This window comes from Uranotaenia lowii, chromosome 2 (assembly GCF_029784155.1).
Source record: "Uranotaenia lowii strain MFRU-FL chromosome 2, ASM2978415v1, whole genome shotgun sequence".
Lineage (NCBI taxonomy): Eukaryota > Metazoa > Arthropoda > Insecta > Diptera > Culicidae > Uranotaenia > Uranotaenia lowii.
In genome coordinates, this window is record NC_073692.1 from 186,279,003 (window position 1) to 186,301,494 (window position 22,492).

The 22,492-nt window shown below is 40.8% G+C and overlaps 2 protein-coding genes across 2 annotated transcripts; one reads left to right on the forward strand and one right to left on the reverse strand.

Moving 5' to 3' along the window:
* The first annotated feature begins 1,453 nt into the window (after nucleotides 1-1,453).
* Nucleotides 1,454-3,302, forward strand: LOC129748691 (uncharacterized). The gene is made up of 2 exons (XM_055743370.1): nucleotides 1,454-1,557; nucleotides 1,638-3,302. The coding sequence occupies exons 1-2, from the start codon at nucleotides 1,543-1,545 to the stop codon at nucleotides 2,925-2,927; spliced, it is 1,305 nt and encodes a 434-aa protein (XP_055599345.1). The 5' UTR covers nucleotides 1,454-1,542; the 3' UTR covers nucleotides 2,928-3,302.
* A 4,897-nt stretch (nucleotides 3,303-8,199) lies between these two features.
* LOC129748690 (adhesive plaque matrix protein-like) lies at nucleotides 8,200-19,828 on the reverse strand. The gene is made up of 2 exons (XM_055743369.1): nucleotides 19,410-19,828; nucleotides 8,200-10,885 (listed from the first exon to the last, which is right to left on the reverse strand). Exons 1-2 carry the CDS (start codon nucleotides 19,419-19,421, stop codon nucleotides 8,774-8,776), a joined length of 2,124 nt encoding a protein of 707 aa, XP_055599344.1. The 5' UTR covers nucleotides 19,422-19,828; the 3' UTR covers nucleotides 8,200-8,773.
* Nucleotides 19,829-22,492: the final 2,664 nt, after the last annotated feature.

The window sequence follows — 22,492 nt, forward strand, 5'->3', positions numbered from 1 at the left end:
GCGAACACCTGTTTTGCAGGACAGTCGTTCGGCATTCTCGCAACATGTCCTGCCCAGCCTATCCGGCCAGCCTTCACCACCTTCTGGATACTGGGTTGTTCGCCGTAGAATCGCGTGAGCTTGTGGTTCATCCTTTGCCTCCACACTCCGTTCTCCTGCACGCCGTCGAAGATGGTTCTTAATAATCGTGGCTCGACTACTCCGAGTGTACGCAGGTTCTCCTCGAGCAATATCCACGTCTCGTGTCCGCATAGAACAACCTGTCTATTGAGCGTCATATACAGGTTACAATCAAGGTTAATGATCTTCGCTCAGAATGGTTTTTCACCCCAATCTTAGTCACCAACGATTTTACTCCTCAACAAAGAAAGTTTGTTTTCTTTAGAAACGACGCTTTTCAGCGTCGAACGACGCAAACCTTGTTTGGTTTTCTTCCCCTCTTTAGTGATCAGTTATTTTCTGAGTTACTATCGGAAACCATCAAACAATCATCATTCGCTTCTAATGAAAACATTGCGCGAAGACGGCTTCGAATTCTTCGACATCTACTCGACTCGCTGACGATCATGCTTCGCCGCGAACGCTTCATGAAGGAAAACGATTTAATTCTTGGAACGCAAGAGATGCCATCCTAGGAACATGCGAATCATGTCATACTGTCAGATTTTATTATACGAATGAGGTCGATAATTGAGATTATTACACCTTTTACAACGTTGAAAAACTTCACGAATGATTGTTATTTCAACACCTTTGATGAAATCTAATCCAGTATTCAATTATTCAATTAACTTATGTGATAATTGATGACCATAACGAATATGCGCCTAGAATCGGTTGCCTAATGTTACACATTTAACGAGACTTGGTTGCACACCTCTTGTACTGCGTTCTTGCCTTTCTGGTGGGCCAATTGAATTAGTAACATACGCACGAGACCCGCGATAATCTTAAGCAGATCAGCCTCAGGTATGTACATTATACATCCGAATGTAAGGAGGTAGGTTTTCCCCCAACGCCGTTGAACAAGATACATATGGATGAGCCGTTTTATTTTGTCGCGCGCGCTTTTTTATCATTCGACCGGGTGTCATAGGCGTTTCCTCACCGACTTCATCAACGATGACGACGACAACGACAACAAGACGACGCGCGCAGGGCCACCTCTTATGTGGATAAGTTGGATTAATTGACATAATTGCATGCAAATTCTACGGGGGTACCTGAACTAGGCTGTAGTTGAAATGCGAATATATGCTATGCGCTAAGGGACTGTAACATGCTGGGTGATTGGCTTTTTCTCGAATCTGTGACCTAATGTCTGGGCCTGATGGGTGATGGAAGTGACTTGACAGGTCCCTCCGCATGTTTGTTATTTGCCCGGTGGTCGGGAGATCCGAGATTTGTGGACCAAGATTGGGCTTTAGAGTTTGATCATTTTCATGGGAAAAGGTATAAAGGTGAGGGCAGTTAAGATAACCACTGGTAGTGTTTTGCGGACCGTGCGTGTGATAACCGATAAGGTTAGCATATGGGTTAAGCATGGAGGGCTTAAGGGTGAGTTACGGCGTGTTTTGATGTGTTACTAAGATTGGGTTAAATTCAACAAGTGTTTTTGGTGTGTTTTTTTTTCATAGATATTGTTCTTGGTGTTGATCATATGCGCATCGGTGATTTGTGAAGACGTACCCGAGAACATCCAGCTAAATACCCAAGATCAGCAACAGGTGGTACAATCTGCTGAAACTGCATCGTCTGTTGAAGAAGTTAAGAAGACAGCTAAGCGTCATCTTTCACTGGGTATAGGGTACGGAGGCGGAGGAAATGTTGGATTCCATGGTGGTTTGTACGGAGGAGGCTATGGAGGAGGGTACGGTTATGATTCCGGATTTCACGGTGCGAAAATAGGTGTCGGGTATGGTGGGGCTTATTTGGGTCATGGAGCAGGCTTCCATGGGGGAAAAATCGGCTATGGCTACGGAGGAGGCTACCTTGGCCATGGAGGAGGCTACCTTGGCCATGGAGGAGGACTGTACGGTGGCTATCACGGAGGACATGGAGGACTATACAGTGCTTATCATGGCTATGGATACCCTAAGCCTATTTACACGGCGACCATCAAAGAACATATTCCCGTGCCTATCCCTAAGCCTTATCCAGTGTTTGTGAAGAAACATGTCCCAGTGCCTTACCCAGTAGCGAAACCAGTGCCATACCCAGTCATCGTGAAAAAACCTATCGCAGTTCCTGTAGATCGCCCAGTTCCTGTAGCTGTGCCGTATCCAGTAACGAAACACGTAGGCGTTCCAGTTCCACATCCTTATCCGGTTCCCGTGAAAGTGCCTACGCCAATTGTTGTAACCAAACCTGTTCTAGTTCCTAAGCCTGTAGTCATAGCCAAACCTGTCACTACTGTGCACTACAGCCCGGTAGTAAGCCATCCGGTAGTCAGCCATCCAGTTGTAAGCACTCCAATTGTCAGTACTCCAATCGTGAGTTCTTCGGTTGTTGCCACTCCCATCTACTCCGCACATGCTCATCCAGTTCTGGCTTCAGCTGGACACATATCCGTATCGGACCATGGTCTTCACCAGACCCACGGAACCCACCTACAAAGTGGCCATTATGGGGCCCACTACGGAGGATCTCTTGCCGCAGGTTATGGTTCCTTGGGACACTTCGGAGTGTCGGGACACTATGGATCGGCAGGTCATTACGGAGGAGCTGGCCATTATGGAACGGCTGGACACTATGGATCGGCTTACGGAGGAACTGGCCATTACGGTGGAGCAGGACACTACGGATCTAGTGGTCATTATGGAACGGCAGGTCACTATTCAGTCGGTGGACACTATGGTAGCCAATATGGTGGTCACTATGGAGTAGGAGCACATATAGGAACTGGAGGGGTGATATGCGATCACTAGACTTGCGTTTAGATTTAGTTTAGGTATAGTGCACTTGTAGAAAATTTTCAATTTAGCCGTAGATCTAAAATGGAAGAGGTTGTTAGAATTATGTTGAGTCATTTCGGGAACACAAGTTATTTATGAGTTATAATACGCGAATGGTCTCGTCCAAGACTTCTAGATTTGTTTACACCATCCAATTCAGTTTAGGCATCTCTATTCATGGGAAGAAATTTCCTTGTATTTAGATGAATGCAAGCCTTGTAGTCTTATGCAAACATACAGAAGCTGAAATTTATGCTATGATTTTTCAGTTTAGGCGAATAACAGTTTATAAAAAGCTAAACAATGTGAAAATTTACAAAAATAAATAAGATTTGAAAAAGTTTATAATCTTTTGTTTTACCAGTTTAAACTTCTTTCTGATTAAACTGAGTTACTGGGGCTGTTAGATTGTTCATCAATGTAATTTTTAATAGTATTTTAAATTTTAAACCACCAATATTTTATGCAAACCAACGGCTGCAGCAGATATAACAAGTCTTAAAGAGTTTTTTCACAAAAAGTTTTATTTTAATCATTTTTAATAACTTAGAAAGCTTGGGTGAATCTGAAGACGTCCATGCATTTCTAATTTCGTTGAAAGTTTCAGGTTGCTATTCAAATTAATAGCAATAAATGGTTCTCTAAGGTAGAATAAACATATTCAAGTTGGAGTAATATATTCCCCAGATTTCATTATGAAAAATATGAATGAGGCAGAGGTGGTCAAATGCGTCCTAGGCCTCTAGACTTATTCTTTGTTCGGCTTTTTTCCGCTAATAACTACAGAACTTACTTGATCCTCATCCAGCATAGCATCATGGTAAAAAACCATAAAGTTTAGTTCTGTTAAGAAAAAGGTCACTTTCTTTTGCTTATAGCTCATTTACAAGTAATCGGACATTCCAATTTTTGACAGCATTTTGCCGCCTGTGAATAGTACTTTTAGACCTATTTTTCCAAAATTTAGGACTCACGCATTGAGAAAAAGAGAAAAAAAATTTGCACAGTTTCCTTTAAAATCAATCATTATCAAATTGATAGCTGACAAAACCGTTGATTATTCAAAAAATTACTGTGTGTGAGTAGTGGAAAAGTATGCAAACTCTTTTAAAAATGTCCCCAAAGTTCAAATCAAACATAGGAATGACGCACATGATCGGACACTTCGGTTAAGGGTCATAGGGAAGTCAAGGCTTATACCAGAATTTTCAATTTGGAATAAGCGAAAACTTAATTCCCGAGCAGACTTTGATGCCCAAATTGATAGTAAACCGAGACCATAATAAGGTATTAACAGCAAACTGATAGCATCATTTGCTGTTAAATTTTGTCCGAGAGCAAAATTAGACATAATTAAGCTTTCATATGCTCTTGTTTGACAGCAAGCTGAGACCACATTTAGGTATCAACAGCAAACAATCAGCAAAATCGAGTAGATCGCTGAAATGTTCAACAATTTTTTCCCCGATAAGCTGAAAGTGTTGTTGTTATGAGTCATCCAAACCTTACCTCAACAACACATTTTGGCTTGTTTCAGAGCTCTGAAGCTGTATAGCCGGTACCGAGCCTTTGAGACAGATGATGATGATGGACGACAAAACTTAAGAGGAACTCTTTTTCAAACAAATTCCAGCGTTTGAATCCTATATCATGTCTGCTCGTGGCAAGGTCCCTAGCATATTAAAGTATGTATTAACTGGTTGCCCAGCAAACATAAAATCGCATTAGAAATGATAGATTAAGTCGTTAATAATGTTAATGCGAATCGCAATTCCTACCCAATAAGTAGCGATCGTAAAAATGGTCACTTAAATCGGATCTGATAAAAAGTTCGTTATGTTTGCAAATTTGTTCTCCCGCGCAGGATTCAAGTGAGAAAAAATCCTTGTTGCTCTCTCTGCGAGTTGCAGTGCAACCAGATTACTAAAAATCCGATGTTTCTTTTGAAAAAATTGTCCAATGAGAGAAACAGCAAATATTGTCACTGGCAACGGTTCGCATGAATTAAGAGCAAAACTTGCTTACTTTAGGATGTATGTACGAATAATATACGAATATAATTCGTATCGCTCCAGACAGAATTTTGAAATCTTATATATATAAAAATGGAGGCGCTATCTTTGTGATAACATCACGTATGAACGGGCGGTCGGAATGAAGTGAAACTTGGTATCCGAGGGTTTTTGGGGCCAGAGATGGTTTGTATAATAGTTTCAAGAATCTCACTATTTATAGAAGGGGGGCTCCCATACAAAATCAAATTGAAACGGGACATAACTTGAACAATTTAAATGCGATTTTTATAAAAATTGGTTCACGAGATCGAAAAGACACAAGAAGTTGATTCATTATGCAGACTGCAATTGCTCGCTTTTAAAACGTGGGGCTCCCTTAAAAAAATGTGAAAAAATTTGAAAAAATGTATACAACCCATACAATTCACATGGGATATTCATGAAATTGTGTACACATGCATGTTTTGATGTGGAAAAACAATCTATTTTACTAAATAACACATCCTACCTTTAAAACCAGAGGCTCCCATACAAAATCAACGTGAGTTATAACATAACTTAAACAATTGCCAAGCGATTTTGCTTAAACGAGTCAGGCAGCCATGTTTTGACAGTAAAATATGATTTATTGTAATAAATAACGCTTTCTCCATAACCCCCCCCCCCCCATTTTTGAACTAAAGGTGAGAGGAGGGGAGAGAATCTTATATATAAAAATGGAGGCATTTTCTTTGTAACAACATCACGTATGAATGGTCGATCGGAATGAAGTGAAATTTGGTATCCGAGGGTTTTTTGGGTCAGAGATGGTTTGTATAATAGTTTCGAGAATCTCACTTTTGATGAAAGGGGGGTCCCCATACAAAATTATCTCTTCACATCTTATATATAAAAATGGAGGCATTTTCTTTGTAACAACATCACGTATGAATGGTCGGTCGGAATGAAGTGAAATTTGGTATCCGAGGGTTTTTTGGGTCAGAGATGGTTTGTATAATAGTTTCGAGAATCTCACTTTTGATGAAAAGGGGGTCCCCATACAAAGTTATCTCTTCTTCACATCTTATATATAAAAATTGAGGCATTTTATTTGTAACAACATCACGTTTGAATGGTCGGTCGGAATGAAGTGAAATTTGGTATCCGAGGGTTTTTTGGGTCAGAGATGGTTTGTATAATAGTTTCGAGAATCTCACTTTTGATGAAAGGGGGGTCCCCATACAAAATTATCTCTTCACATCCTATATACAAAAATGGAGGCGTTTTCTTTGTAACAACATCACGTATGAATGGTCGGTCGGAATAAAGTGAAATTTGGTATCCGAGGGTTTTTTGGGACAGAGATGGTTTGTATAATAATTTCAAGAATTTCACTTTTTATGCAAGGTGGTCCCAATACAAATTCAACTTGAAATGGGACACAAGCCGTACAATTTTGTTAAGATTTCATTAAGAATAGATTCGCGAGCACGATGAAGTAAAGGACGTGTAGATGAAATCAAACATTCATCACGATTTATACATAAGTTGGTAAAACGAAGTTTACCGGGTCAGCTAGTATGTATATATATTGCCTCCACTTTGGTAGGTAAATGCTGTTGATTTGAGTATTATACGATCATTCTATAATGTATATGGACCGCATAACAAAGTTGTTGAGAAACATACTTTCAAAAATGTTTGCTGGGTGTTTTAAAAAAAAAAAAAATAATAATGATTTGTCATGATTCTGCTCTTGTGGAAAAAACACAATTTTCAAAATGAAAACTTTGGTTTTTACTGTTTTTAATAGCCTAAAAAGTGTAATCTTTTATGTACCCTTCGTAATCAACGATCTATACTAACCGATAATACTTAAAAATCATTTTAAACGGTTGAAAATGATTAGTACATCAAGAAAAAATTTTTAATAAAATACGATTTTTCCATACATTGATTGTTGCAAATTTGTTACTTTATGAAACGAAGGGTTAAAAAGGTCAAACACAGCTTAATCAGCATAATCAATATGCTGAAGTTCGTTTTATTTAGCCCAAAATTTAAGTTCTTATTGAAACTTTGAAGTTCCATTACAGATTTTAACGGCCTTCTGTTCAGCTCACAAGACATCTTTTAATCAGCAAAAACAAAAAAAATCTATTCTCTCCTCTCTTACTTCGGTCACCACCAGCCCATGTGGTGCTGCCGGTTTCTCGGCATCCATCTTCATTCCTCCCATCACCACAATTCATCTGACTTAATTGCTTTGTTTTTGACTTTGTCCGATACATGCCGGCCCGCACGCCATTTCTGGTACACATTTGATTTATTTGCTTTCTCAAGCAATCAAACAACCTAATGAAAAAAATTAGTCCTGATACAAAATTTGAACCGCGATCCTTCGAGATGATAGCCAAACACGCTGCCACGAGGTCACGCCTAGATGTTGCCTTACCAGCAGCTAAAACTCGAAGTAGTAATAAGCTTCCCAAGAATACCTGCAGGGGCAGCCAGCGGCCAGCAGCGAAGACGCCAGACTATTTGAGGAATTTTTTGGACTTCGAGTCCATGAAAGGCTATTTGAGACCCAAATTGTAACTTTTATACTGAATGGAAGTGATTGACATGTCACAAAAAGGCTATTTAAGGAACTTTTTAGAACTTGAAGTCCATGGAAGGCTATTTGAGACCTTATTTGTAACATTTATACTGAAGGGATGCGATTCACATGTCACAAAAAGGCTATTTAAGCGACTTAGTGGAAATTCAAGTCCATGGAAGGCTATTTGAGACCCAATTTGTAACCTTTATACTGAATGGAAGCGATTGGCATGTCACAAAAAAGCTATTTAAGGAACTTTTTGGAACTTAAAGTCCAAGGAAGTCTATTTGAGACCCAATTGCAACTTTTATACTGAAGGGATGCGATTTGATATGTCACAAAAAGGCTATTTAAGGAACTTTCTGGAAATTCAAGTCCATGGAAGGCTATTTGAGGCCCTATTTGTAACTTTAACACTGAGTGATGCGATTGACGTGTCACAAAAAGGCTATTTGAGGAACATTTTGTAGCTTTCATGCTCGCATTCGAGAAAATTCGGTACCAATCTCTCCAATCAGGTCTCTTTGAAACCTTTGGCCAGCGAAATTCGAACTTCGTAGGCACGCGTTTAAGTAGATATGGGACTTTTGGTTGCTTGGGTAAGCTTTAACTGGAGCTTTCGGTGTAAGTAAAACAAACTACAGTGAGCTCTGATTGTATATAAATATTAGACTTTATTGAAAGTTGATTGCTTGATTCGTATACCGTTATTTGGTTGACCCGGCCACCTGGCCGTGGTCGTTAATACATACTAGTTAACAAATCCTAAAAGAATGTCCCACTGAAAATCGGACATAGATCACATTTTGTCACTTCCAAACCCAATTCAGCATCGTCATCAACGGGGGAAGGTCGTTTACAAATGGATTTGTTCATCGGTCGTTCAGGATAGTAATCTTCAGTTCTCACAGGTTCTGCATTTTTAAGCATTCGCATCGATCGATTCTCTTCACCGCCTTAGCTTCGGCGAAGAAGAAGACGAGAAGATCGCGGTTTTCCTCTGTTTAAGAGGCTTCTTGGGCCTCTTCTCAGGTAGCACTTAGCAACAGTAGCAGCAGCAGCGGCAGTAGAACTTTTGCGTCCGTGGGTTGGGTATATGTTTAAAGCGTCATATATTTTCTTTTAATTTTATACGAAAAATAATAAATACATGTTCCACACTAATTGGGAACACCGGGTTTTGGTTCTGTCCTAGACGTTCTTACAGTATCGTTGTGGAGTAGCTATTGGGATTGTGGGGGATTTGCCGATTGCGATGATCTCCGGTCTACATGATCGTGGTGTACGTGTTCGTGGCTGTACTCGACATAGGGGTTGTTGGCATAGGTGGAGCGAAGTTTCTGCTCAACGGCCTGTTCGTAGGCTTCGTTACCTTTGGAGGATGACTCGAGCATGTCCACTGCAGGCGAAGATGGAGCCGAATGATGATGGTGGCCTAGCGAATGGGTATAGTACTTGCTAGGTCGATGTTGGTGGTATTCGTAGGGTTCATTTGATTCGGCATGATCATGCCCGTACGCTGTTGTTGGAGAAGGAGAAGGGCTTGGCCGGTGGTGCTGTAGATGGTGTTGAATGAAGTATTTGTGTTCAGGTTCGTGTGTTTCTTCTTGTGAGGTTTGTTCTGCCTGTTGGCTGTAGTAATGATGCATTTTGTGTTTGCTGGAGGAACTTTCTTCAGCGTAGCTGGGGTGAAGATGGGAGTCACTGGGGAATTCGTATGGGACATGGTTCACCTTTGGGACGTATCGTATTTTGGTTTCTTTCGGTACAGAATGTCGGTGTTCTTGGTAGTGTGGATAGTATTCTTTGTGTTCTGAGTGAGCCGGTTCCTTGTCTTCCAGGTATGTTAAAGCTTGGGATACAGGTGTTGGTCGAGGGTAGACTACCTTGAATTTATGCCTGGGGTAGTGTGATTCCTTGGGCTCGTGATGTGCGTATGTTTCTGGAGTAGCACTGGGTCTAGCGTAAAGTTCCTCGACTTCATAATGCGAAGGTGATTTATGATGGACTACTGGTACATGTTCAACTTCGTGTTTGTGTGACTCAGAGTGATGATGGTATTGTTTGAGGTCCGAGGAAGATTCTTCATCAGGGTCTGAACCAATGTAGATCTCTTCTGTAGGTTTCGGGTAATAGTATACATATTTGTATTTTTTGTGGTGTTGTTCCTTGTGTTGTGGTTCTTCAGCCACATGTTCTCTGTAGCTCGAAGCGGAAGGTTTTACGTAATGGTACTTTTTGAAGTCAGGTCGTTCATAATGTGGGTACGAGTCACTAACTGATTGATAGCTGGGTGCAGTTGGAGACGGTTTGTGGTGGTATTCCCGCAAACTTTGTCCTTCATAGTGATTGTCGCTCTCGTAGGAAGTGTCTTTCGTACGATAGATTGGAGTAGTGGGGAATGCAGAATGAGTCGGTCGTGGAAATTTAGGAGTGGGATATTTTTCCGTTTCTTTTGCGTAGTAGTAGCTTTTGGGATGCTTGTACGAGTTTGGAACTATGTCCGCGTGGGGTCCATCATAGTTTTCGGCTGAGTGCTCTATATCAGGTTGGGCAGTTGAGTAGTGTTCATGAGCAACCTCGGTTTTCAATCCTGAGCGATACCCACGATACTCTTGGTGACGACCGGGATATTTGCTGTATTCCTGAACCTTCTCATAATCTGGCATGTAATGACGCGTTGGCCTATGCTCCGAAGAAGACGCCTTCTGTTTTGAAATTGCTAATCGATTTCCGGCATAAGGATTATAATCAACGCCGGCATCAAAAACAGAATGAATTGGATAGGATTTGGTAAATTCATGCACCTGTTCATGACGATTCGACTGAGATGTTTCCTGTTCCTCCGAGTTTAGATCCGAGTTTCCTTTCCCAATGCCATAAGACCGATTGGACAAAGCCGCTATCGTGGATCGGGTATTTTCCGTTGGTTCCGGGGAGCTTGGAGCTGTACTGGCCGTGGGAGTGACGACACTTGCTTCTGGCACTCGAACTAACTTTGTGACTGGTACGAGCACTGGTTTAACGACAGGCACCGGAACTGCTTTCGGTACCGGAACTGGAACCGGGACCGGATGTGGTACCTTCACGGGAAATGGAACGGGTACTTTGACGGCAATGGTTTTGGTGATTTTCACCGTCTTTGGGGGAACCTTATGTTTCCCGATGAAGGTGCCTAAGTCGATAAATTTTTCACTAGCCTGCTCCAGGTCGCTGAAGGTTTCGTTCATCTCGTTGATAAGGTTGTGCTTGATGGCTTGAGCGCTGCCCGGACCGGAAGCGGCAGTAGCTGGAGCACCAGTGGCACCCGCTCTTGCCAGCACGATAATGAAAATCTGAAAAGATAAAATGGTTCACAGAATAAGTTTAAAGCTTTTCCATGGAAGATGTACGACTGTATTAAATTGATGATTTTACAAGTGATTTGTTTGACGATGACCAATGATTTGATTCGTCCATAGTTCAAACTACAAACGAAATATTTTCCTAAGCTTAGTGAAAACAAGATAAGATACCGAATTCGGAGCGAACACCTGTTTTGCAGGACAGTCGTCCGGCATTCTCGCAACATGTCCTGCCCAGCGTATCCGTCTTGCCTTCACCACCTTCTGAATACTGAGTTCGCCGTAGAGTCGCGCGAGCTCGTTGTTCATCCTTCGCCTCTACACTCCTTTCTTCTGCACGCCGCCAAAGATGGTTCTTAACACTCGTTGCTCGAATACTCTAAGTGTACGCAGGTCTTCCTCAGGCAACATCCATATCTCGTGGCCGTAGAGAACAACCGGTCTAATGAGCGTCATGTTCAGGTTCTCGACATTGCCTGCGGTCACCATTGAGCCGGGATAGACAAAGTCTTCGACTATTTCCAACTCGTCGAAGTCGATCGCGACCTTGTTATTACTGAACAAGTGAGTTCGGTCTGTCTCGGATCCACAGGCCAGCATATACTTCGTGTTGGACGTATTCATCATCAATCCAATCCTTCCTACTTCGCGTTTTAGTTTACGGTAGATCTCCTCCACCGCCGCAAATGATCTGCCAACTATATCAATGTCATCGGCAAAGCAGATAAGTTGACTGGACCTGTTGAAAATCGTGCCCCGCCTTTCACCCACCGCTCGTCGAATAACACCGTCTAGCGCCTCGTTGAACATCATGCAGGATAGACCATCGCCTTGTCGAAGCCCCCTGCGTGATTCGAATGAGCTCGACAATTCATCCGAAATCCGCACAAAACACTGCGTTCCATACATCGTCGCCTTGATCAGTCTGGTCGGCTTCCCGCAAAAGCCGTTCTCGTCCATAATTTTCCATAGTTCGTCACGGTCGAGCGTGTCGTATGCGGCTTTGAAGTGAAGTGAAGTGAAGTGAATAGATGGTGCGTAGGGACTTGGTGTGCACGGTTTTTGGGCACAATTTTCCCGTATGTTTGGATAACGTGCCGCTATTAAACCTACCCCCATTCTGATACCCACGAATCTGATTGCTTGTGGCTCGGTAGTTCTCACAGTCTAATTTTTCTCCCTTTTTGTAGAAGGAGCATAACCCCTTCCTTTCACTGCCAACCGGTGTAGGCAATCGGTCATATTGGCCGGGCCCATTTTGAGAGATCAGCTGCGATGCCCCCCTTCCCAGTCGACTTATTGCTATTCCGCAGGTGAATGGCTTCCTTAACTTCGCTCGTTGGCTACGCCGGCGATGTATCTTTCCCACTGTCTTGATCTTCAGGTGTCCATCAAAGTGCTACTTCCACCTTTTGATCACCTCACTATTGTCCGTCAGGATGCCTCCGTCCTTATCCCGTCACATTTGGGCTTTTGGCACGAAGCCTATGCGAGGTGCACTGAGTTTCTGATAGAACTTCAGTGTTTCTTGGGAACGTCGAGCTGCTCCAGCTCCTCGAGCTCCTCCTTCTCCAGGAAGCGCTTTTCGGCGAATTCGTTCCACATTCCCGATGACGTTCTCCACAGCGCTGTTAATGGCTGTCTTGATGATATCCCAGCAGTCCTCGAGAGGGACTTCGTCGAGCTCGCCCTCTGCAGGCAGCGCTGCTTCAAGCGATTGCGCGTAGTCTTCCGCGACCTCAGGTTGCTTCAGTCGTGCGATATTTAACACGTTTGTCGCCACGCTAATTTTGGTAGTTTTACCAGCCGGGCCAAATAAATTTTCGGGAGAATTCTAAGATTTGCAACGTGTGGCTAAACTGAGTGGCTAACTTTAGTAAGAGAGCGTCACAGGTTTTGGATGTGACGGGGCCTCCTAGGAAATACACCCGTCACCCGAATATGGGTGACATGGTGACGAACGTGTTAGCCGAGGCGGGCGTCGGTTTCGTATGTTGTTCACTACGGAGAGTTTTGGGCGCAGCTTCACCATCTACAAATAGTGGTCTGACTCGGTGTTGGCGCCTCGACATGATCTAACGTCGATGATGTCCGAGAAGTGCCGGCTGTCTATCAAAACGTGATCGATCTGTGATTGCGTTTTTAACGGTGATTTTTAGGTGTACTTGTGTGGGAGACGGTGCTGGAAAAAGGTTCTACGTACGGCCATTCGCTTGGAGGCGTCGAAATCTTTTTTTTTTTGAAATTTATTTTTTTTATTTTATTTATTTTATTTTTTTGAATTTCAAACTATCTTTTTGGATTTTCAATTGTAACTTTTTACTGATACGGATTTACTAGAAACCTTCATATTTAAGAGTCTGATTCTGATAAGTTATCAGTGATAACATTCAAACTGAATCTTAAAAGTCTGGAAAAGATTTTTTTTAACAGGGTAGATAAGAGCATAACCCAGAGCTAATTGGGTACCCCTCTTTTCTAAGGAAATTCGTATTTTTTCGAACAAATATTTACGAGGAACCGTTTTGTAGTTCTTATAGTATAATTTTCCAGGAAAAAAAGAAACCTTCATATCACCTTTCCAGAAATATATATTTATAAAAAAACCAACTAGGTTCTCAAGTGGCGAAAACATTATATTTTTTTACTCCGGAAAATAAACTCTTGGGCTTAAAATTTCTCAGACAATAATTGTGAGATCTACACAGCACGTTCGTCGCCCCGTCATTCAAGTGCAGGTGACAGGTATCCTTTTTTATAGTGATCAATCCGCTTGGTTCCTATGATAAGTCCAAAGAACTGTAAAAAGGATCTTGAGTTCCCTACAGGGCCGAATTAAGCCACAGGGGGGGGGGGGGGGGGGGCTATGATGCGATTTTTTTTCTTCAATTGCTTTCCAATCACGTGCAAACATTGCGGAAGGCGAAAGTTTGGAAATTTCTCAAAAATGAATGTTCTGATTTGAGCTGCAAAAAGCAAAATTTAATCCTCATTTTTTTTAACACTCTTATCATCAACTAAAATTCTCATGTTAAGAAAATCACTCAATGATATTCGCAAGACAACTATGAGATCCAATTTTTTATGATAATTTGAGAATGATCATTTGGAAAATGATATGCTGAATTCAGGATGTTTACTTCAGTAGATGGTAAAATTTTTGTTAAATCAGTTGAAAATGTTCAATACGAAACTCAAGTCTTAGACAGAAATTGGAATGCAAATTCCATTTAAAAACTCTGCACTGTCGATAGGTCCAACTTAAGCAACTACAATTTTTTGTAAAAAGATTTTATTTTCAAAAATTGGGAGGGAAAAGGGTTTAGAATTTATAAACCCATTTCAATACAGTTGTTTTTCGATTTTATCACGCTTAATTCATCATCATAATGGTAAAACAGTGAATTTGGCGAAACTTGAAACTAAAATAGAAAAACGGCAAATGATTTCTGAATGATTTCCAAAAACATCGTGATAAAATCGAAACATCAACCGTGATAAAATCGAGCGTGAGTTTAGCGAGAATTGGAAAATCGAACAGTGATAAAATCGAAAAACTACTGTAATAATTATTGAAAAGCGAAAAGTTATAATAGGCGGTCCGGATACTGCCCGAGTAAAATTCCGAAATGTTTATCATTAAGCTTTTTTTCTCTCTTAGAACTTTGAGCCAGTTTTGACGAAATTAGCTGCTATTTTAGTGCAGAAACCATTTCTTGGAAAGTTAACAAAAAATTGTCGACCAGTTGTTTTTTGCTCTTTCAAGTCTTAAAGATTTTATACCAATACCGTTTGGCGACAGCCAACTTTTTTTTGGCGTATCCAACCTTTCTCTAAATTGAGTGAACTTGCACACTAGGATTCAATTATGTAATAAAACTTGCAAATGAAACATCCATGCTCAAATCATTATAAATAGCTCTGTTATATAGGTTTGCCTTACAGTAACAGATCGGAACATCATCTTTCTGTATTCTTTGTTGGCACATGTGTTTTAACTTGACTCTCCCACACAATAGTTTTTTTTTATACTTTTCAAAGTAAAAATTGCTGATTACATACATAATACATTAGCCTAACGGTTTGCTTCGGACTTATTTCTAATGGCCGCTTGAACCGCTCAAAAGGTTCAAACTCCTTCTGTAAGGTGGCAGCGAAAAGCTCAGCGAGTTTCGATAACCTACTTTTTACATTCTGTAGATTTTTTTTAGTCTTAAAATAACCAAATTTGATTAAATTTTGATGCCAAATGACATAGAAATATCTTCAACATCGAGATTTGGTGTGATCTCAAAATTTTTTTTTGTCAAAAATCGACTTTCGGGGCCTTTAAAAAATACCTTAGGGTAAAATCTTAATGACTTAAAAATGCCAAATGACAAAAATGCATAAAACGTCGGGATCTGGTTAAACTCAAAAATTTTTTTTTGAATTGTCTTAAAACTTTTTGGGACGTTGTGTCCCAAAAAACCGATTTGAACAAACATTTTCTTTTAGATAACACCATATCTCAACGTTTAATGAACTTTTAAGTCATATTCTGCCGTTCTAAGCAAGAATGTCCCATGTGACTTCTGGGCCATTTTCACTATTTTGATGGAAACGGTCTCTTTTAGTGTTAACTTTCAAATAAAAACACAAACAAGTATATTTTGTTCTGAACTTATACGAAATTTTCATCAAGGTGCAAGGATGGAAAAAATCATTCACCAGCATGAACGCTAATGATTCTCAATCGCCGCTTCTTTTTCGGAGGTAGCATCGGCGATGCGAATGTGACCAGTCGAACGCTGATTGGTTGAATTGGAAATCCCGAACGAATGAACTTTGACAAGCTTCGTGTGAACGAACCGAACACGACACATTCACCACAATAAATTGGATCGCTTTTTATTTTCACCACGACGTTCGTTGGGCGAATTGATTCGCAAATGATTGACAAACACAATCACCAAACGATTGCAATCGCGATTGTATTGGCGAATGTTTCGCAATGGAATTTTCCGGTAAAGAATTAAGCCATCGGGTGTTTATTTTTGGGCTAAATTTGTGCGTTACGGCTTCCGCGCTCGTCAACGTTTTTTTTTTTCGATTATAGTCGTTTACCATCTTTATGGCATTCGCGGATCGTTATTGAAAAACTCATCCGGTACAACGGTGTTCGATGTTTACTCTTGGGCTCGAACTCGCGGACATCGGCTCAGGAGACAACAGACTTGCCAACTGAGCTATATCACAAGCCCCACTCGTCAACGTTGTGTTTTGTTATGATGTTATTATAACTTGTGTTAAGCCTAGTCCACACCTGGCAACTCGAAAAGAGAACATGTACTCTTTTTCGATCGAGAATGTGAAATTTTACCAAATGTACTCTTTTTTTTGTTGAAAGACATTTGATCTGAAAAACCAAGGCATTTCTTCCATTTGAAGTTGTTTCACATCTTAAGCAAAAACTATGAAAAGAAATTCAGCTTACAGCAAATTACCTTAAAGTTTGGTCTAAAAAAACATGCATTTTAGTCCTTGTAAACAGTGAGCCCGATAAGCGCCTTTGAGTATGCAAATAGAAAATAATATGAACAAAATTCAAGTATTGTACAAGAATATTGATAATTGTCATGAAAGTCGCATAACCTTCAAGACATTAACAGTTGAATGTTAATATACAGTTGAATCCCGCTCATCAAAGTTCCGGTTATCCGATCCTCTGCTTTATTCTAGCCACCATTTTTGTCCAAAATCCATGTAAAAATGTTTTTTTATTGCGATATATTATTAAGCTATTAAATGGACATCTCTGGCAAACTTAAAATATAAACTTGCCAGAAACGTCGATTAAATAGAAAAAATAAAATCCATGTGAGATCCGAGCTATGCGCCTGGATGATATGCAATACCAGAGCAAATGGAGAGCGCGGTTGCCGTAACACAAAAATTTAGCCGCAAAATAAACACCCGAAGGCTTAATCCTTTACCGGGAAATTCCTTTGCGAAACATTCGCCAATACAATCGCGATTGCAATCGTTTGGTGATTGTGCTCGCGAATCAGTTCGAATGTCCGTGGTGAAAATAAAAAGCGATCCAGTTTACTGCGGTGAATGTTTTGTGCTTCGGTTCGTTCACCCGAAGCTTGTCAAAGTTCATTCGTTCGGGATTGCAATCGTAAGCGTTCAGTTTGGTGTGTGAACTTTTTCCATTCCCGATTGCTTTGATTGGTAGTTAGAACTGAACGAATTCACCACCGATGGCAAATTGATCGCCCGCAAGGAGGTGATCAGGAACAAGATCCGGGCCATCGGCAAAATGGCTCGCGTCTTCTCCGTGCTAAGGGAAGAATCGGAATCGGTACTGCAGCTAAAAGGACTCACACCAACCGGAGCACTGCCACTGGGAGCCCTGTCCGGTGGCAAGCAGTCGCTGCATAATGCCCTTCAAGGATTTTCGCCGAACCACAAGATCACGTCGTTCGCCGAGGCCAAGGGACTGGACGCGATCAACGAGCGGATGCCACCGAGAAGAGACACGACACCGACGCCGAGCGACGAGAAGCCGATATCGCTTGCACCCAAATAATCGCCCTAAGCTCGACCGAAGGCGACGAGCAGAAAAAGCGGAATTCCCAGTTTCGGAGAGTGGCGACATTGGATGCATACAGACCTACATCTCCCTCCTCTCCCTCCACACACACAATAGAAAGAATCCAAAACAAACACACACCGCGCCACAACCCAACCACCAACAACACAACACACACATCTACATTTAAAAGAATATTATAATTGAAGCTAAACTAAACAAAAAAACAACTATTATAATAAATTATAAAGAAAAAAAAATGAAGAAATAACTTAAGTAAATCCACTAATATATTCGAGAGAGCAAGAGAGAAAACGGAAGGGAAAGAGAGCGAAAAAAAATGGACAGTAGGACATGAGAAGCAAATCAACAACTGAGTCCCTAGAAGAAATAATAGTTCTACGCAAGAATGTCACACTAGAAAAAGTTCTATGAAAAATGCAAATTTTATGAAAAAATTGTCTTAAGATGAGTTCAAACTGTTGAATTTAATGTTATTCACTGAAAAGAACTTTTTCTTTTTTTTTTATTTGGATGTAATTTAACTTCTTAAAGTCATTCATCCCTGCTGAAAAGAACAACAAAATAGAGGGCAGAGGAGGAGCGAGAAGCCTTGAATGTTTTATTCAGAGAAATTTTCACTAAACATTTTTCGGTAGGCACTACTTACAGGATCCATACTCAACTATACATTTTTATAAACAAAGAGGAACGTATTTCTCAAATTACGGTTTAGCATGAGTTTTTGGGAAAAAAATAAACTACGCAAGCTTTTAAAATGATAGAAAAATTGTAGCCGTGTGATAGTTTTTCGTAGAATTAGCATCGACATGCGTTCTGATTCTACGCAAAAGTGTCACAGGGAGCATTTTTGGCTCTAATTTGCTGTTTTTTTTGTAGGAAATGTATTTTTTTTGGCAGAAAACATTTTTAAATGATTAACTTGAACTATACAATACGATAAAACTGTCCGTGAATTTTTAGTTTGAGAGAAAAATTGGAAATATAGCTGATATTTCAATCGCGTTTTTCTCCTTTGCACGTTTTTCCACATGAGACAATCTTGCTTAGAACGGCAGTATTGGCTACAAAATTAAAATTTCGCTTTTCCCAATTTTTTTTGGTCCTAATTTAGGTGATTTTTGAGAGTAAAGAAATCGAAATCCGAGGCACCCCTAAATCAAGTCCGATTAAGCTGGAACTTTTTACAGGGCAGTATTTAAAGCAAACTTTCAAAATGTATATGTAAATTGTAATGTTAATTCAATCATGAAATTTTTCCCAGGCATCCATTGCCACCCTAACCCTCAGTAACACTATTGAGTGGTGCCATTGAACACTGATGAATGCATCCGACACACAATTCACTGATTGTAACTTGTTTTACAAATATTAAACTCAGGACGAGCACATTTGCTAAGCTTTACAATCAGAAGCTCTGATTCAGGCCGCATTTTAATTCATGCTTTCCTATACAGAACGCACGGTTTACAGCGTCGTTGCAACCTTTCTATCTAAACCACATCCCCTCATTTGTTTTTCTCATAATTACGGCAAGTCCGATATGCTCTACCGCTTCCTTTGGCAAGCACGCCTGCATAGATACACATAAGTACTCTCATAAATTCACTCAACGTTCGATATGTTACGACCGGAGTTCAATGCAATTCGCCTTGATGGCTCAGTTCCATTCAAATGTTTGTATTAAATCCACTAAACACTGACTGCAGTCAGCTGCATTCACACACATTTTCCAAATAAGGCAAGGGTATGCGACCTTTCACAGTTCATTGATGATTGTCCCTTTTCGATATGGAGATTCAATTCAGCTTCATTAGCATAGAATAACATGCTCGATCACATCGGACACTTGCTTGGCATGGGCCAGAGTTCCACTTCAAAGGGACAACAGAGGAAAAAACAACCAGCGAAACTTACGATTTTCCACATCTTTGAGCGACCACTCTGAACTCCGAACTTTCAACTGTTGATTTTAGTTTCGCTCCTGCCTGGATTCAGCTGATCCCAGTTGAGGGTGTTCCGTAACACTTTTTCCCCCGTTCAGTCCATTTGGTAGCACTTGTTACTTTTTGTACACCCAGTTCAAGTAAAAGTACTAACACAGGAAAAAACCCAACCTCAATAGTTCACATCCACTTGGCACGCTTATTTTGGTCCCAAGACTTTAGAGAAAAAATTTCCACTTTCCACTTGGTTGCTTGGCACTTAGAAAAGTTGGGTTAAAATTTCTGCCAAATCCCTCGAAGACTGTCCAAACTCTGCTTGCACACACGAAACTTGAATGAAAAACAAAAACCCACGCGCCCACGAGAAGGAAATGTTTGGGGGCGAAAATTGTGCTGACTACTGTTTTCAATTTCACCTGCACTTACCCCTTTTATACACTTTTCACCGAAAAGAAGCGTCGCTCGTCATTCAGACCCGGCTTAAGGCTCGCAGCCAGCCAGCCCTTCACCGATTTTCGTCGAATTACTGTTGTTGTTGTTTTTGCTGTTTTTGTCCGAAACCTTCGTCGTGAAGCACCTCTTGCCAGGTATCGGCCAGGTGAAAGAAAATTAGAACAAGGCGCGAAGCGACAACATAGGCCTCCGAAGAAATATGGGTTAGCTTAAATCAATCAATGGAAAACGATCGAGAAAAGTATTGAAATCGGGTTGTCCATTTGAAAGAAGAACACGTGGGTAGGGAAGAATCGACTCGATCCCAAATGCTTATTTCCATTAAATCTTTTTGGAACAATGAAACAATTCATTTACAGTATCTGATAGTACTTATGGAATATCCCGGAAGATAAATCAGAAGCATTTACATGGACTGGATTAAACCGTGACTTTTTTTTAAAGAACCAAAAAGACTTGATCCTTTAAGGACTGTACTCGGAAAAATTCAACACTGTTTTTTGTTAATAGATTTTGAAATCATTAATGGAAATTGACGAAATTTACAATGTTGTACGTTAACATGTGGAAAACAGTACCAAAATTTAGATCGTAATCGGTTTTACAATGTGGACTGTTCAAATGTTGTAACATTTGAGTTTAGTTTGATAATTTGTTGCTAAAATATTCGTTGCGTGTACCTGTCATCATCGTCATTTGAGTATTTTTTTTACAATTTATGGCTATGATATTCCTTGCGTGTACCTGTCATCATCGTCCAGCAGCTGAAAATAATAACAAGACAAAAAAGACATCATCATCCTGTTCACCATCGCATTTTTCCCTCGGTTTTCGCGCAAGTGTGCTGCTATTTCCCGTGAGTTTGCCGTTCCGTTGGAAGCACTGCAAAGATTCTTCGGGAGCTACCGTTGAATGAGCCAGCAGAAGAACCAGCAATCGAAGGATTCCACAGGACCCAAAGGATCGTGTGAAATTGTCGGATTCTGGTAAATAATAGTTAATTATAGCCTGTAAGCAACACACCACATACGAGCTACTTTTCTAGAGAGCCGACATTGTTAGATGACGGTTTGTTGGGTGAAGCCACACCTTTCGGACGAGCAAATAGAAAGTGGCATACGAGCGTAAGCACACCAGCCTGAAAAGCAAAGCCTCAACCGCTCCCAGACCCCACATAGGGTGAGTACGGCAGATGATTAAAAGAAGGAAAAGTTGGTGATGAATGTTTATTTAAGGGTCTTTTTTCCGGAGCCGAAAGTTGTTCCGTTCGGGAACTGGTGCCGTATCCTCATGGAAGCTGAAGCTGGATGCCACGTCGGCTGCCAGTGGTGCTCAACTGGGTTGGTCATCGGATGACAACATCGGTCGCTGTAAAGAAGAAGGTGAAGAAGAAAAAGAAACAAAGTAAGTACTAGCGCTAGTCAGAAGAAAAAGAAGAAGCTCAAATAAAATAAGAGGAAGAATAAAAAGCAGGAAGAAGAGGCAGCAGTAAAGAAAGAAGAAGAAGCAGGCGATAGGAGGGATAAGCTGCAGTAAAGAAGAAGAAGAATAATGAGCAGAAAGAGGAAGAAGCAGTAAAGAAAGAAGAAGAGAAGAGGCGGGATGGAAGAAGAGGAAGAGTGGAAGCGGAATGGAAGAAGAAGGGAATGACGAGGAGCGGGAGTAGAAGAAGAAAAAGAACGAGATAACATGCGGTCTGGAAAATAAGCTGAATTAGATTGAAATAGATGATAAGCAACAAATTTGTTTTGGTTTTGTTTTGTGGCGTAGTTTTATGTATGTTTTAGTGATTTGTGATTCCTCCCCCCTTGCTAGCCGAGAGTGAAGCTAAAGAACTTCAACAATGTGGTTTAATGTATGGCGCCTTTAAAAAAATTGGAAAAAAATCGATTGATTCCTTGATGAAATTAGGTTTCACGAAGCACAATCCAAACTTTTTTTTATTAAATAAGTAGTAAAAAAGATCAAGGACAATTATTCTGCTAGATTCTTCCAGGATATAAAGGGTGATACGGTCAAAATTTGGTCAAGGGAAAACGCGTGTAAATCGGTGAAATCGATAATTTAAAAAATGAAATTAAATTTCTTTTTCAAGTTTAATTAGCATAAAATTCAGGAAAAATATTCAGTTAGGCTTCCGCATTTCCTAATCCAAATTGCCGGGCCTTACGCTTAACCCCTGCCATCAGATGTTGTACAGCCACTTTGTCCACCTTCTTCGCCACAGAAAGCCAGTTTGCCTTGAACTGCTGCTCGTCCTTAGCAGTTTTGATGGTCTTCTTTACGTTCCGTTTGACAATAGCCCAGTATTTCTCAATTGGGCGGAGCTCTGGCGTGTTGGGAGGGTTCTTGTCCTTGGGAACCACCTGCACGTTGTTGGCGGCGTACCACTCCATGGCCTTTTAACCGTAATGGCAAGATGCCAAATCCGCCCAAAACAGTACGGAACAACCGTGTTTCTTCAGGAAAGGCAGCAGACGTTTATTCAAACACTCTTTCACGTAAATTTCTTGGTTGACAGTCCCGGAAGCTATGAAAATGCTGCTTTTCAGGCGACAGGTACAGATGGCTTGCCAAACCAGATATTTCTTCGCGAACTTT